The sequence below is a fragment of the Loxodonta africana genome, chromosome X (assembly GCF_030014295.1).
Source record: "Loxodonta africana isolate mLoxAfr1 chromosome X, mLoxAfr1.hap2, whole genome shotgun sequence".
Taxonomy (NCBI): Eukaryota; Metazoa; Chordata; class Mammalia; order Proboscidea; family Elephantidae; genus Loxodonta; species Loxodonta africana.
The window spans coordinates 124,315,988-124,332,789 of NC_087369.1; the positions used below are offsets into that span (position 1 = coordinate 124,315,988).

General features: G+C 45.7%; 2 protein-coding genes across 2 annotated transcripts; one reads left to right on the plus strand and one right to left on the minus strand.

Moving 5' to 3' along the window:
* Positions 1–3,158: 3,158 nt before the first annotated feature.
* On the minus strand, positions 3,159–3,652 carry LOC100675676 (histone H2B type 1-B-like). The gene has a single exon (XM_003414737.3). The coding sequence runs from the start codon at positions 3,540–3,542 to the stop codon at positions 3,159–3,161; it is 384 nt and encodes a 127-aa protein (XP_003414785.1). The 5' UTR covers positions 3,543–3,652.
* Positions 3,653–6,282: 2,630 nt separating this feature from the next.
* On the plus strand, positions 6,283–6,776 carry LOC100675393 (histone H2B type 1-B-like). Its single transcript, XM_003414736.3, has one exon. The coding sequence runs from the start codon at positions 6,393–6,395 to the stop codon at positions 6,774–6,776; it is 384 nt and encodes a 127-aa protein (XP_003414784.1). The 5' UTR covers positions 6,283–6,392.
* The last annotated feature ends 10,026 nt before the right edge of the window (positions 6,777–16,802 follow it).

Consider the following 16,802-nt stretch of genomic DNA (forward strand, 5'->3'; position numbering starts at 1 on the left):
AAAGGGAATTAGTGAACAGGAAGATAGATGAAAGAAATGATACGGAACACCCCCTAGAGAGACAAAGAGAAAGAAAGGGTGAAAGAGAGTTGAGGAGACATAAGGAATGGAATAAGAACGTATAAAGAATATCACATGGGTGATTCAGAAGGAGAAAACTGAGGAAATTGAAGAGAAACGATATTCAAAGAGGAAATGGCTGGCTGTTTCCCAGAATTAAGGAAAAGCCTTATTCCCTAGCTTCAGGAGGCACACCTGGACACAGCTGACATTGTGCCCTGATTCCTTCCCAAGGAGCTATTGGAACAAAACCCCCGGCCTTGACTCCAAGGGGTTTCAAAAGATTCTGGGTTAACAACTGTCTTCAAGGAGGCTCCTTGGAGCTGTGCTTACTCTAGAATCCTCCTTGAGAAGTGGCCGATGGACCGATACTAATTTGGGGCATCTTGGAGACACCATGGATTTCCCTAGGACAACTGCCCAGGGGGTTAAACCTGACTCCTCACCTCTCCCTTCTCCTGTTCAAGAGGTGACTGCATCACCCCACCTAGGCTTGGGAACACACTGGGCCCTGTATCTTTCTTGTCTATAGCTTTTGCCTAAGCAGTCTTCCCTCCACTAAGCGAAAGAAAGGTTGCACACACACGCCTGGCTCTGGTCCCTTCTTCTCTCCATCCTGCCATCTACCCACCCACAGGCATCCACTGGAAACATAATTTAGCATAAGATTCCGACTCCAGCCTGGATTAGATTTCTGGCTAGGCCACTTACTTACTTGTTATATGACCTCAATTAGTTGGCCACCTCTCTGGTCCGCCAAGGAGAGTTATGCCTACCTATCCTGGACAGAAAACGTAGGGAATGAGGGTGAGGACTAAATGTATATGCATAACACGTGCAGCAGAGAACCTGCCACATAGTACCATCAAGGGCTCAATAAATGATAGTTACAATACCAGGCCGCTAACTGCAAGGTTGGAAGTTCCAGTCCACCCAGAGGTGCCTGGGAAAGAGACCCGGCGATGTACATCTGAAAGATCAGAGCCGCTGAAAGAAAACCCTCTGGAGCACAGTCCTACTCTGACACACACTGGGGTTGCCACGCGTTGGAATCAACTCCATGCAGCTGGTTTATGGAGACTTTTGTAGTGCTGAGTGAGCCCTGGGAGCTGAGGAAGGATAAAATGAGGCCCTCACCCTCTGTGACTTTATGACTGAATTGGAGAGCCAGCAAAGGCATACTCCCAGTGACTGTCACCAGAAGGCAGCATCTGATCAAGGCCACGTGCCTGTATCTTGGGGTTCACAGTGCAGAGAGAGAAGAGGCAGGGAACTCACCATAGGCCTGTACCAGACACTGCACCTGGCATGCTACGCCTGTTCTCTCACTCGGCCCTAACCACAACCCTTCCACAGAGGTCTCATAAATAGTATGTCCCTTTTCCAGTGGAAGATCCCGAGGCTAAAGTTGGTGGTTGTTGCTGTTAGGTGCCATCAAGTCAGTTCCAACTCACAGTGACCCTATAGGAGAGAGCAGAACCGCTCCATAGGGTTTGCGAGGAGGGGCTGGTGGATTTGAACTGCGGACCTTCCGGTTAGCAGCCGAGCTCTTAACCACGGCACCACCGGGGCTCAAGGAGGGAGCAGTAATTATGGGCCGGGATGGACAAGACATCTTCACAGAGGAGCCAGGCTTCGAGCCGAGACTTGAAAGGTGAATAGGCTTCAGACAGGCCAAGAGTGAGGCGGTGAGGATTTCACTGTGATGAGGAGGAGGAGCTTGCCACAAAGCCCTGAGTCGGCAATGCCCTAAGGCAGCGGCCGAACAGGACTCTTTCGCTTTGCTCCCTAGCAACCCCCCATCACAACTGAGAGCAGCCTTATCTCTGCAACTTCACACACGTGGGGCTTAGCAGAGAAAAGTCATCATCCTCCCTTATCTCGCTGTCAGCCCTAAGCGAACAGATGGGGCCAAGGAGCCAGGAGAGAGTGCCCATACAGGTGTCTGGCACCCAATCTCACCCCAACCTCCTCCAAGAACCTGAGGGCATGGCTTTCACTGAATGCTTAATAGGCACCCAGCACTCTCTGCATCTTCCCACAGACTCCTCAGGGCAACTTTGCAGAACCCCATTCTACACAGGAGGAAACTGAGGCTCAGAGAGGTCAGGTAACTCATCCTAGGCAACACAGGTAGTAAGAGGTAGAGCTGGGGTTTGAACCCAGGTCCCATCTGACTGCAAAACCCGTGCCCCTAACCGCTCTTGCCGTGCAGTCTAGTCCATCAGCTCACATCAGCGGGAGGTCCCAAACAGACGCTCTCACCGCTTTGTGCCTCCTCTTTTCCCTGTTAATGCAGCCCAGCGACACCAACTGTCTCCAGAAAACAAAGGCACCGGAACTTTACAAAGGGAGCAAATTATGAGAAAGACATTAAAAGCAAAGCACTCTCCTTCTCCCATCAACCAACCCTTGGGCTCTGCAAATCCCCAACCCACAAGAGGTGCCCTTATTTCATCCCCAGACCTTTTGCCTAGAAGGGTGACCACTCCCGCTGAATGTGCCTGTTGTCCCCGTTCACTCTTAAACGTGTTTCTATGTATTGGTCAAGAAGCTCTGCGGTCACCCTACCTATGAAGGGACACAGATGCCTCACACCTCGGGTTTTTGCAGCCACGACACACCTGTCTCCTCTGAGCCAGGGTAGGGGGTCCCACCCTTTGGGAAAAGTAGCCAACGTTTCTTTGAGGTGGGGGGAATAAGGAAGGGAGAAGCCAGGGATGTGATATGGAGGGGGTTCCCAGTACAATCCAGCTTGTTGGAGCTGGAGTGGTTGTGGAACAAGCCTGAACGAGCGCCTGGAGTGCACAGCTTGCCCTAGTTGGGAGCAGGCAGGGGTGAGCACAGCCCGCCCTCTCAGGCCAGCTGTACCTCAACTACAAGGCGGGTACAGAGCTGAAGAACACAAACTCCACTACAGGTCAATTCGGTTTGATAACGTTTAATTCACATTAAAATCGTTTTTAAAATAGGCAGAATGCCACTAGGCCCAAAACGGAAGTATCTGAAACTTCAGCGGGCTCCAGTTCTTTTAATGAAATCGTGGGTGGCTCTGAAGAGGGCTTTTGGTTTGATGCCCAGGATCCGCTCGAGGCAGCTCACTTGCGGCTTTTGTACCTAGAAACGGCCTTGGTGCCCTCGGACACGGCGAGTTTGCCGAGCTCCCCGGGCAGCAGCAGGCGAGCGGCGGTCTGGATCGCTCTGGACGTGATGATGGTCGAGTGACTGGTGTAACCGGCCAGGTGGGTGGCCTCTTCTGCGATGCGCTGGAAGATGTCTTTAAGTAAGCAATTTATGACGCCCACGGCCTTCCGGGAAATGCCGAGTTCAGAGTGAACCTTCTTCAGGACCCTGTAAATAAAGATGGAGAAGCCGTCGTGGCGGCATCGGCATCGCTTTCGCATCTTCTGCTCCTTAGTCTTAGAGCCAGCTTTCTTGGACTTCTTCCTGCTAGTGCAAACGCCAGAAGACGGCTCAGCCATGACAGAGGCAACTTGTCAGTACCTCGAAGGAAAAGAGAATGGCGGCTGGTTACCTGTTTCCAAGGGATTGACCCTGTGTTCCCTGACGACACGCCTAAACTCAATATCCCATTGGATAAAAGTGCAACGCCTGGGAGCCTGTCGTTAAGGGACACCGTCTTAAATGTGATTGGATAGTCCCATCAACCAATCAGAAATCGAAGCTATTAGAACGCCTAAAAGCTTCCTCTGTTTTCACTACTTGAGATATAATATATAACTTTTTATAGGCCATATATACGTATAAAAAACTCGACAAAAACGAACCCGTTGCCGTCGAGTCGATTCCGACTCATAGTGACCCCCTGGGACAGAGTAGAACTGCCCCATAGAGTTCCTAAGGGGCGTCTGGTGTATCCGAACTGCCGACCTTTTGGGTAGCAGTCGTAGCACTTAACCACTATGCCACCAGGGTTTCCGTACGTATGCACGTATGCATGTGTATATATATATATACGTATATATATATATATATATATATACATATATATATATATATACACATACAGACACACAGACAGAACCTTGGTGGCTCATGCGTGAAGCGCTTGGCTGCTAACAGAAAGGTCGGCAGTTGGAACCCACCAGCCGCTCTGCGGGAGAAGATGTGGCAGTCTGCTTCCTGAAGACTGACAACCTTGGAAACCCTATTGTGCAGTTCTACTCTCTTCTATAGGGCTGGTATGAATCGGAATCAACTCGATGGCAAGGGGTTGTACAGATATATTCCAAGAATATATACCAAGAGTTATCAAGAATCTCAAGTAATGAGTTTCAGGAAGCCTGGAGTAGGTAGTAAACATCTGTATTTTAATAAAACTCTATAGGTTTGTCTGATGTGCATATTCTATGGAAGACCGTTTGGCCTAGAAGATGCTAGATTCAAATTAAATTACATTTTTCCCATGTACGTGTCTAGACTGGGCAGGTGACTTTGGGGATTACAGGCATTCAGTGACTGGCACATAATAAATGGTTTATATACTGTTTATTGTTGTTACTATTTTTTATCTGAGTCCTTGATGGAAGGGAGGATTCTCAACAAATTATACTTTTGTTCCTACTTCCGAGAGAACTCAGAGAAGAGAAAGGCAGCTTCCTGAATAATAGCTAAGATTGGAACAAGCCTAGATTATGTGTGCTACTCCCTCTTTTTCTTCTTCCTCCTCCTCCTTGAGCTTTAGAATAATCACAGGAGACCAAAGTTTTACTCCCTCTTTTTCTTCCTCCTCCTCCTCCTTGAGCTTTAGAATAATCACAGGAGACCAAAGTTTGAGGCTTATCACCCAGCACAAGGAAGCTAGTAATCTAGGTGCTCAGGAAAAGAGACCATATTGGCACATATATGCCCTGTAAAGCCATTCTATGTATTAAAAGAATGAGGTGAGCTGGGTACTTGCTGGAGGTGTGAGGTAAATTTCCCTCTTAGAGCCTTATCTTCCACTGTGCTAACATTCTGTGCTCCACCTAAACTGGACTGCTTTCCCTTCCCCACAGATAGCTTTTGCATTTATGGTCCCTATTATAAAATCACTGAGAGTATTTACTGCTCCTTATAAAAAGATGTTAGAAATAATTAGGTTTATTTGATATGTTACTACTGATAAGTTGCATAGGAAGAATTATCAAATCAGAAGAGATGCTCAGCCTAACCTCGATTAAATTTGTATGGAAAAATGTAATTAATATAACTATATCAGAAATTGTACACTACCTAGCAAATACTGAGAGATTTCTCAATGCCCCCACTTGCCACGATTCATCTATCAGAGTCCTGGTGGTGTTGTGTCTGAGGATGTTAGACAACAACAGTACAGTGTTAGGGGTCGTAGTTTCAGTTACTATTTTAAATGTTACCTTGGCCACAACCTTACTTCTTAATTTGAATCTAGCATCTTCTAGGCCAAACGGTCTTCCATAGAATATGCACATCAGACAAACCTATAGAGTTTTATTAAAATACAGATGTTTACTACCTACTCCAGGCTTCCTGAAACTCATTACTTGAGATTCTTGATAACTCTTGGTATATATTCTTGGAATATATCTGTACAACCCCTTGCCATCGAGTTGATTCCGATTCATACCAGCCCTATAGAAGAGAGTAGAACTGCACAATAGGGTTTCCAAGGTTGTCAGTCTTCAGGAAGCAGACTGCCACATCTTCTCCCGCAGAGCGGCTGGTGGGTTCCAACTGCCGACCTTTCTGTTAGCAGCCAAGCGCTTCACGCATGAGCCACCAAGGTTCTGTCTGTGTGTCTGTATGTGTATATATATATATATATATATATATATACGTATATATATATATATACGTATATATATATATACACATGCATACGTGCATACGTACGGAAACCCTGGTGGCATAGTGGTTAAGTGCTACGACTGCTACCCAAAAGGTCGGCAGTTCGGATACACCAGACGCCCCTTAGGAACTCTATGGGGCAGTTCTACTCTGTCCCAGGGGGTCACTATGAGTCGGAATCGACTCGACGGCAACGGGTTCGTTTTTGTCGAGTTTTTTATACGTATATATGGCCTATAAAAAGTTATATATTATATCTCAAGTAGTGAAAACAGAGGAAGCTTTTAGGCGTTCTAATAGCTTCGATTTCTGATTGGTTGATGGGACTATCCAATCACATTTAAGACGGTGTCCCTTAACGACAGGCTCCCAGGCGTTGCACTTTTATCCAATGGGATATTGAGTTTAGGCGTGTCGTCAGGGAACACAGGGTCAATCCCTTGGAAACAGGTAACCAGCCGCCATTCTCTTTTCCTTCGAGGTACTGACAAGTTGCCTCTGTCATGGCTGAGCCGTCTTCTGGCGTTTGCACTAGCAGGAAGAAGTCCAAGAAAGCTGGCTCTAAGACTAAGGAGCAGAAGATGCGAAAGCGATGCCGATGCCGCCACGACGGCTTCTCCATCTTTATTTACAGGGTCCTGAAGAAGGTTCACTCTGAACTCGGCATTTCCCGGAAGGCCGTGGGCGTCATAAATTGCTTACTTAAAGACATCTTCCAGCGCATCGCAGAAGAGGCCACCCACCTGGCCGGTTACACCAGTCACTCGACCATCATCACGTCCAGAGCGATCCAGACCGCCGCTCGCCTGCTGCTGCCCGGGGAGCTCGGCAAACTCGCCGTGTCCGAGGGCACCAAGGCCGTTTCTAGGTACAAAAGCCGCAAGTGAGCTGCCTCGAGCGGATCCTGGGCATCAAACCAAAAGCCCTCTTCAGAGCCACCCACGATTTCATTAAAAGAACTGGAGCCCGCTGAAGTTTCAGATACTTCCGTTTTGGGCCTAGTGGCATTCTGCCTATTTTAAAAACGATTTTAATGTGAATTAAACGTTATCAAACCGAATTGACCTGTAGTGGAGTTTGTGTTCTTCAGCTCTGTACCCGCCTTGTAGTTGAGGTACAGCTGGCCTGAGAGGGCGGGCTGTGCTCACCCCTGCCTGCTCCCAACTAGGGCAAGCTGTGCACTCCAGGCGCTCGTTCAGGCTTGTTCCACAACCACTCCAGCTCCAACAAGCTGGATTGTACTGGGAACCCCCTCCATATCACATCCCTGGCTTCTCCCTTCCTTATTCCCCCCACCTCAAAGAAACGTTGGCTACTTTTCCCAAAGGGTGGGACCCCCTACCCTGGCTCAGAGGAGACAGGTGTGTCGTGGCTGCAAAAACCCGAGGTGTGAGGCATCTGTGTCCCTTCATAGGTAGGGTGACCGCAGAGCTTCTTGACCAATACATAGAAACACGTTTAAGAGTGAACGGGGACAACAGGCACATTCAGCGGGAGTGGTCACCCTTCTAGGCAAAAGGTCTGGGGATGAAATAAGGGCACCTCTTGTGGGTTGGGGATTTGCAGAGCCCAAGGGTTGGTTGATGGGAGAAGGAGAGTGCTTTGCTTTTAATGTCTTTCTCATAATTTGCTCCCTTTGTAAAGTTCCGGTGCCTTTGTTTTCTGGAGACAGTTGGTGTCGCTGGGCTGCATTAACAGGGAAAAGAGGAGGCACAAAGCGGTGAGAGCGTCTGTTTGGGACCTCCCGCTGATGTGAGCTGATGGACTAGACTGCACGGCAAGAGCGGTTAGGGGCACGGGTTTTGCAGTCAGATGGGACCTGGGTTCAAACCCCAGCTCTACCTCTTACTACCTGTGTTGCCTAGGATGAGTTACCTGACCTCTCTGAGCCTCAGTTTCCTCCTGTGTAGAATGGGGTTCTGCAAAGTTGCCCTGAGGAGTCTGTGGGAAGATGCAGAGAGTGCTGGGTGCCTATTAAGCATTCAGTGAAAGCCATGCCCTCAGGTTCTTGGAGGAGGTTGGGGTGAGATTGGGTGCCAGACACCTGTATGGGCACTCTCTCCTGGCTCCTTGGCCCCATCTGTTCGCTTAGGGCTGACAGCGAGATAAGGGAGGATGATGACTTTTCTCTGCTAAGCCCCACGTGTGTGAAGTTGCAGAGATAAGGCTGCTCTCAGTTGTGATGGGGGGTTGCTAGGGAGCAAAGCGAAAGAGTCCTGTTCGGCCGCTGCCTTAGGGCATTGCCGACTCAGGGCTTTGTGGCAAGCTCCTCCTCCTCATCACAGTGAAATCCTCACCGCCTCACTCTTGGCCTGTCTGAAGCCTATTCACCTTTCAAGTCTCGGCTCGAAGCCTGGCTCCTCTGTGAAGATGTCTTGTCCATCCCGGCCCATAATTACTGCTCCCTCCTTGAGCCCCGGTGGTGCCGTGGTTAAGAGCTCGGCTGCTAACCGGAAGGTCCGCAGTTCAAATCCACCAGCCCCTCCTCGCAAACCCTATGGAGCGGTTCTGCTCTCTCCTATAGGGTCACTGTGAGTTGGAACTGACTTGATGGCACCTAACAGCAACAACCACCAACTTTAGCCTCGGGATCTTCCACTGGAAAAGGGACATACTATTTATGAGACCTCTGTGGAAGGGTTGTGGTTAGGGCCGAGTGAGAGAACAGGCGTAGCATGCCAGGTGCAGTGTCTGGTACAGGCCTATGGTGAGTTCCCTGCCTCTTCTCTCTCTGCACTGTGAACCCCAAGATACAGGCACGTGGCCTTGATCAGATGCTGCCTTCTGGTGACAGTCACTGGGAGTATGCCTTTGCTGGCTCTCCAATTCAGTCATAAAGTCACAGAGGGTGAGGGCCTCATTTTATCCTTCCTCAGCTCCCAGGGCTCACTCAGCACTACAAAAGTCTCCATAAACCAGCTGCATGGAGTTGATTCCAACGCGTGGCAACCCCAGTGTGTGTCAGAGTAGGACTGTGCTCCAGAGGGTTTTCTTTCAGCGGCTCTGATCTTTCAGATGTACATCGCCGGGTCTCTTTCCCAGGCACCTCTGGGTGGACTGGAACTTCCAACCTTGCAGTTAGCGGCCTGGTATTGTAACTATCATTTATTGAGCCCTTGATGGTACTATGTGGCAGGTTCTCTGCTGCACGTGTTATGCATATACATTTAGTCCTCACCCTCATTCCCTACGTTTTCTGTCCAGGATAGGTAGGCATAACTCTCCTTGGCGGACCAGAGAGGTGGCCAACTAATTGAGGTCATATAACAAGTAAGTAAGTGGCCTAGCCAGAAATCTAATCCAGGCTGGAGTCGGAATCTTATGCTAAATTATGTTTCCAGTGGATGCCTGTGGGTGGGTAGATGGCAGGATGGAGAGAAGAAGGGACCAGAGCCAGGCGTGTGTGTGCAACCTTTCTTTCGCTTAGTGGAGGGAAGACTGCTTAGGCAAAAGCTATAGACAAGAAAGATACAGGGCCCAGTGTGTTCCCAAGCCTAGGTGGGGTGATGCAGTCACCTCTTGAACAGGAGAAGGGAGAGGTGAGGAGTCAGGTTTAACCCCCTGGGCAGTTGTCCTAGGGAAATCCATGGTGTCTCCAAGATGCCCCAAATTAGTATCGGTCCATCGGCCACTTCTCAAGGAGGATTCTAGAGTAAGCACAGCTCCAAGGAGCCTCCTTGAAGACAGTTGTTAACCCAGAATCTTTTGAAACCCCTTGGAGTCAAGGCCGGGGGTTTTGTTCCAATAGCTCCTTGGGAAGGAATCAGGGCACAATGTCAGCTGTGTCCAGGTGTGCCTCCTGAAGCTAGGGAATAAGGCTTTTCCTTAATTCTGGGAAACAGCCAGCCATTTCCTCTTTGAATATCGTTTCTCTTCAATTTCCTCAGTTTTCTCCTTCTGAATCACCCATGTGATATTCTTTATACGTTCTTATTCCATTCCTTATGTCTCCTCAACTCTCTTTCACCCTTTCTTTCTCTTTGTCTCTCTAGGGGGTGTTCCGTATCATTTCTTTCATCTATCTTCCTGTTCACTAATTCCCTTTCTAGCTATGTCTAATTGGTTGTTTAAAGGTACACTAGTATTTGAATTCCAGGGATGATATTTTTCATTTCTGAAATTCTATTTTCTAATTTTGGATAACCAGTTGTGTCTTTGTTTCTTTTTTTTTTTTTTACTATCGTCTCATTTACTTAAGCATGTTGAACACATTTCGTTAATAGTTTGCATCTGATAAAAAGCCTCTGGAGGTCTACATCTTTGGTTTATTGTTTGTGCTGACCACGGCTTGTTTTTGGATTATGTGCAGGTTTTGCCTGACTCGATGGTGTGAATCCCGTTAAAGCTTCAGTTATGGGTGGGCTCTTCCGTAAAGGATTAGATTTGCTTTTGCTACGTGTTTGGGTTTGCTACCAGGAATTAATTGGACCATGCTGATAGTGTTAATTTGAACTCCAAAGCCACCTGAGGGCAGATCTATGATTACAAATTCTCAGGGGTGACTTTTTCCCCTCATCCAGAGCAAAGGCCAGGAGATAAAGGTTTCCTTGTCATTTCCCATTCTCAGTGGAACAAGTGCACTCTTTCACTGAGGGTGCAGTCCTCAAGGGCTTAGATTTTATAAAAAGATCTCCATTTCCTGTTAATTTTGGGCACTTTTCAAGCTCAGTTAAGCATTTCAAATAACGTTTATCCTGTTTTTGTCAAGTGTTTCTATGCGTTTGGAGAGGGAAGGTTTTCACGTTCTCTATGCTAAACACACTGATGACTGAAGATCGATGAGCTGTGGGGTGACATCAAAGACATCATACATGAAGAAAGCAAAAGGTCATTGAAAAGACAGGAAAGAAAGAAAAAGACCAAAATGGATTTTGGAAGAGACTGTGAAACTTGCTCTTGAAGGTAGAGTAGCTAAAGTGAATGGAAGTAATGATGAAGTAAAACAGCTGAACAGGAGATTTCAAAAGGGGGGCTTGAGAAGAGAACGCTTTAATGGAATGTGCAGAGACCCGGAGTTAGAAAACCAAAAGGAAGAACACGCTCGGCATTTCTGAATCTGAAAGAACTGGAGAAAAAATTCAAGCCTCGAATTGCAGTATTGGAGGATTCTAGGAGCAAAAAATTGAAAGATGCAGGAATCAGCAAAAGAAGATGGAAGGAATACAGAAAGTCACTGTATCAAAAAGAACTGGGAGGGGCGGGGCCAAGATGGCGGACTAGGTGCACGCTACCGCGGATCCCTCTTGCAACAAAGACTCGGAAAAACAAGGGAATTGATCACATACATAACAATCAACGAACTCTGAACAACAAGCACAGACTTAGAGACGGAAAACGAACAAATACAGGCAGACAGCGACCGTTTTCAGAACTAGGAGCCAGCGTACCAGGCAGCTGACCTTCGGAGCCCTATCTGGGGCAGAGCCCAGGGGGGCAGACGGCACAGAACGGGGGCCCATCCCTTCCCCCCCCGAACCCATCCCGGGAGGAAGTCTAGCTGGTTGGTGTGGGTGGTGTAGCGGCACAGCCGGAGGGAGAAGCACCCGGGAGGCAGTGACTGATCTGGGAGTGGGGAGAACAGCATCCCAGCTGGCGAGCTGTCCCGCCGGGAGTTTGGCGGGAAGCGGGCGGGGCACGAGCGGGGGGGGGGGGTCAGCTATATTTCCCTAAAGCGACCCCGGGGCGGGGCCCACACATTCGTGCGGGGAGACACACACCCAGTCCGAGCGTGTGGTGTGGCCCACCAGAGGGAGAAGTCCCCGGGAGGAAGTGACTGGTCTCGGAGCGGGGAAAGCAGCGTCCCACCCGGGGTGCCGTCCCGCTGGGATTTGGGCACGTGCACGGGCGGGGCATGAGTGCGGGGTCCAATTTTATTACCCTGAATTGACCCAGGGGGCGGGCCCACCTGGTCGTGCGGGTGACGCCCACCCAATTCGTGCGTGTGGTGCGGCGCTCCGGAAGGGGAAGTCCCCGGGAGGAAGTGACTGGTCCCTGAGCGGGGAAAGCAGCGTCCCAGCCGGGAGTCGTCCCGCTGGGATTTGGGCGCGTGTGCGGGCGGGGCATGACCGTGGGGTCCAATTATATTCGCCTGAATAGACCCTGGGGGCGGGCCCACCTGTTCGTGTGGGAAACGCCCACCCAGTTCGAGTGAGCATTGCCGTGCACCGGAGGGAGAAGTCCCCGGGAGGAAGTGACTGGTCTCGGAGCAGGGAAAGCAGCATCCCAGCTGGGGACCCCTCCCGCCCGGATTTTGGCGGACGGGGGCGGAGCGTGAACGCGGTGTTCAGCTCTATATTCGGTGGTGCTACACTCCTAGCTCTCTGATCCCTCCCCCACCCTCCCCAGGCGGCTCCATTAACACCCGAATACCCGGAGCCAGAGGGAGAATTCAGATAGGGATCTGACTGCATTTTCTTTTAGCTGATTACCTGGAAAACCTAGTTTCCCAGTGATGGCTCGGAGGCAGCAGTCCATATCAAACCACATAAAGAAACAGACCATGACAGCTTCTCCAATCCCCCAAACAAAAGAATCAAAATCTTTCCCAAATGAAGATACAATCCTGGAATTATCAGATACAGAATATAAAAAACTAATTTACAGAATGCTTAAAGATATCACAAATGAAATTAGGATAAATGCAGAAAAAGCCAAGGAACACACTGATAAAACTGTTGAAGAACTCAAAAAGATTATTCAAGAACATAGTGGAAAAATTAATAAGTTGCAAGAATCCATAGAGAGACAGCATGTAGAAATCCAAAAGATTAATAATAAAATTACAGAATTTGACAACGCAATAGAAAGTCAGAGGAGCAGACTCGAGCAATTAGAATGTAGACTGGGACTTCTGGAGGACCAGGGAAACAACACCAACATAGCTGAAAAAAAATCAGATAAAAGAATTTAAAAAAATGAAGAAACCCTAAGAATCATGTGGGACTCTATCAAGAAGGATAACTTGCGAGTGATTGGAGTCCCAGAACAGGGAGGGGGGACAGAAAACACAGAGAAAATAGTTGAAGAACTCCTGACACAAAACTTCCCTGACATCATGAAAGACGAAAGGATATCTATCCAAGATGCTCATCGAACCCCATTTAAGATTGATCCAAAAAGAAAAACACCAAGACATATTATCATCAAACTTGCCAAAACCAAAGACAAACAGAAAATTTTAAAAGCAGCCAGAGAGAAAAGAAAGGTTTCCTTCAAGGGAGAATCAATAAGAATAAGTTCAGATTACTCAGCAGAAACCATGCAGGCAAGAAGGGAATGGGACGACGTATACAGAGCACTGAACGAGAAAAACTGCCAACCAAGGATCAGATATCCAGCAAAACTCTCTCTGAAATATGAAGGCGAAATTAAGATATTTACAGATAAACACAAGTTTAGAGAATTTGCAAAAACTAAACCAAGACTGCAAGAAATGCTAAAGGAGATTGTTTGGCCTGATGACCAATAATATCAGGTACCAGCACAATACAAGGTCACAAAACAGAACGTCCTGATATCAACGCAACTCAAATACGGAAAGCACAAAAACAAACAAATTAAGACTAATTCTAAAAAATAAATAAATAAACAAAATAATACACATAACAGGAAATCATGGAAATCAATAGATAAATGATCACAATAATCATAAAGAGGGACTAAATATACGAGGCATTGAACTGCCAGATGGAGAGTGATACAAGGGGATATAGAAGGATACAAGTTAGGTTTTTACTTAGAAAAATAGGGGTAAATAATAAGGTAACCACAAAAAGGAATATCAATTCCATAACTCAAGAAAAAAGCCAAGAAAAACGTAACGACTCAACAAACACAAAGTTAAACATTATGAAAATGAGCATCTCACAAGCTACTAAGAAAAACGTCTCAGCACAAAAAAGCATGTGGAAAAATGAAATGGCCAACAACACACATGAAAAGGCATCAAAATGACAGCACTAAAAACTTATTTATCTATAATTACGCTGAATGTAAATGGACTAAATGCACCAATAAAGAGACAGAGAGTCACGGACTGGATAAAGAAACACGATCCATCTATATGCTGCCTACAAGAGACACACCTTAGACTTAGAGACACAAACAAACTAAAACTCAAAGGATGGAAAAAAATATATCAAGCAAACAATAAGCAAAAAAGAAGAGGAGTAGCAATATTAATTTCTGACAAAATAGACTTTAGACTTAAATCCACCACGAAGGAAAAAGAAGGACACTACATAATGATTAAAGGGACGATTGATCAGGAAGACATAACCATATTAAATATTTACGCACCTAATGACAGGGCTGCAAGATACATAAATCAAATTTTAACAGAATTGAAAAGTGAGATAGACACCTCCACAATTATAGTAGGAGACTTCAACACACCACTTTCGGAGAAGGACAGGACATCCAGTAAGAAGTTCAATAGAGACACGGAAGACCTACTTACAACAATCAACCAACTTGACCTCATTGACTTATACAGAACTCTCCACCCAACTGCTGCAAAATATACTTTTTTTTCTAGTGCACATGGAACATTCTCTAGAATAGACCACATATTAGGTCATAAAACAAATCTTTGCAGAATCCAAAACATTGAAATATTACAAAGCATCTTCTCAGACCACAAGGCAATGAAGCTAGAAATCAATAACAGAAAAACTAGGGAAAAGAAATCAAATACTTGGAAAATGAACAATACCCTCCTGAAAAAAGACTGGGTTATAGAAGACATCAAGGAGGGAATAAGGAAATTCTTAGAAAGCAACGAGAATGAAAATACTTCCTATCAAAACCTCTGGGACACAGCAAAAGCAGTGCTCAGAGGCCAATTTATATTGATAAATGCACACATACAAAAAGAAGAAAGAGCCAAAAGCAGAGAACTGTCCCGACAACTTGAACAAATAGAAAGTGAGCAACAAAAGAACCCATCAGGCACCAGAAGAAAACAAATAATAAAAATTAGAGCTGAACTAAATGAATTAGAGAACAGAAAAACAATTGAAAGAATTAACAAAGCCAAAAGCTGGTTCTTTGAAAAAATTAACAAAATTGATAAACCACTGGCTAGACTGACTAAAGAAAAACAGGAAAGGAAACAAATAACCCGAATAAGAAACGAGAAGGACCACATCACAACAGAACCAAATGAAATTAAAAGAATCATTTCAGATTACTACGTAAAATTGTACTCTAACAAATTTGAAAACCTAGAAGAAATGGATAAATTCTTGGAACAATACTACCTACCTAAACTAACACATTCAGAAGTAGAACAACTAAATAGACCCATAACAAAAAAAGAGATTGAAACAGTAATCAAAAAACTTCCAACAAAAAAAAGTCCGGGCCCAGACGGCTTCACTGCAGAGTTCTACCAAACCTTCAGAGAAGACTTAACACCACTACTACCGAAGGTATTTCAAAGCATAGAACAAGACGGAATACTACCCAACTCATTCTATGAAGCTACCATCTCCCTGATACCAAAACAAGGTAAAGACATTACAAAAAAAGAAAATTTTAGACCTATATCCCTCATGAACATAGATGCAAAAATCCTCAACAAAATCCTAGCCAATAGAATCCAACAACACATCAAAAAAATAATTCACCCTGATCAAGTGGGATTTCTACCAGGTATGCAAGGCTGGTTTAATATCAGAAAACCATTAATGTAATCCATCACATAAATAAAACAAAAGATAAAAACCACATGATCTTATCAATAGATGCAGAAAAGGCACTTGACAAAGTTCAACACCCATTTATGATAAAAACTCTTACCAAAAGAGGAATTGAAGGAAAATTCCTCAACATAATGAAGGGCATCTATGCAAAGCCAACAGCCAATATCACTCTAAATGGAGAGAACCTGAAAGCATTTCCCTTGAGAACGGGAACCAGACAAGGATGCCCTTTATCACCGCTCTTATTCAACATCGTACTTGAAGTCCTAACCAGGGCAATTAGGCTAGACAAAGAAATAAAGGGTATCCAGATTTGTAAGGAGGAAGTAAAGCTATCACTATTTGCAGATGACATGATCGTATACATGGAAAACCCTAAGGAATCCTCCAAAAAACTACTGAAACTAATAGAAGAGTTTGGAAGAGTCTCAGGTTATAAAATAAACATACAAAAATCACTTGGATTCCTCTACATCAACAAAAAGAACACCGAAGAGGAAATAACCAAAGCAATACCATTCACAGTAGCCCCCAAGAAGATAAAATACTTAGGAATAAATCTTACCAAGGATGTAAAAGACCTATACAAAGAAAACTATAAAACTCTGCTACAAGAAATTCAAAAGGACATACTTAAGTGGAAAAACATACCCTGCTCATGGATAGGAAGACTTAACATAGTAAAAATGTCGATTCTACCAAAAGCCATTTATACATATAACGCACTTCCAATCCAAATACCAATGTCATACTTTAAGGGGATAGAGAAACAAATCACTAATTTCATATGGAAGGGAAAGAACCCCTGGATAAGCAAAACATTACTGAAAAAGAAGAAGAAAGTGGGAGGCCTCACCCTACCTGATTTCAGAACCTATTATATAGCTACAGTAGTCAAAACAGCCTGGTACTGGTACAACAACAGGCACATAGACCAATGGAACAGAATTGAGAACCCAGATATAAATCCATCCACGTATGAGCAGCTGATATTTGACAAAGGACCAGTGTCAGTCAATTGGGGAAATAATAGTCTTTTTAACAAATGGTGCTGGCATACCTGGATATCCATTTGCAAAAGAATGAACCAGGACCCATACCTCACACCATGCACAAAAACTAACTCCAAGTGGATCAAAGACCTAAACATAAAGACTAAAACGATACAGATCATGGAAGAAAAAATAGGATCAACCCTAGTAGCCCTAA

Coding starts and splice junctions, on each gene's coding strand:
- LOC100675676 (XM_003414737.3), bottom strand. CDS start 3,542: ATGGCTGAGCCGTCTTCTGGCGTTTGCACTAGCAGGAAGAAGTCCAAG.
- LOC100675393 (XM_003414736.3), top strand. CDS start 6,393: ATGGCTGAGCCGTCTTCTGGCGTTTGCACTAGCAGGAAGAAGTCCAAG.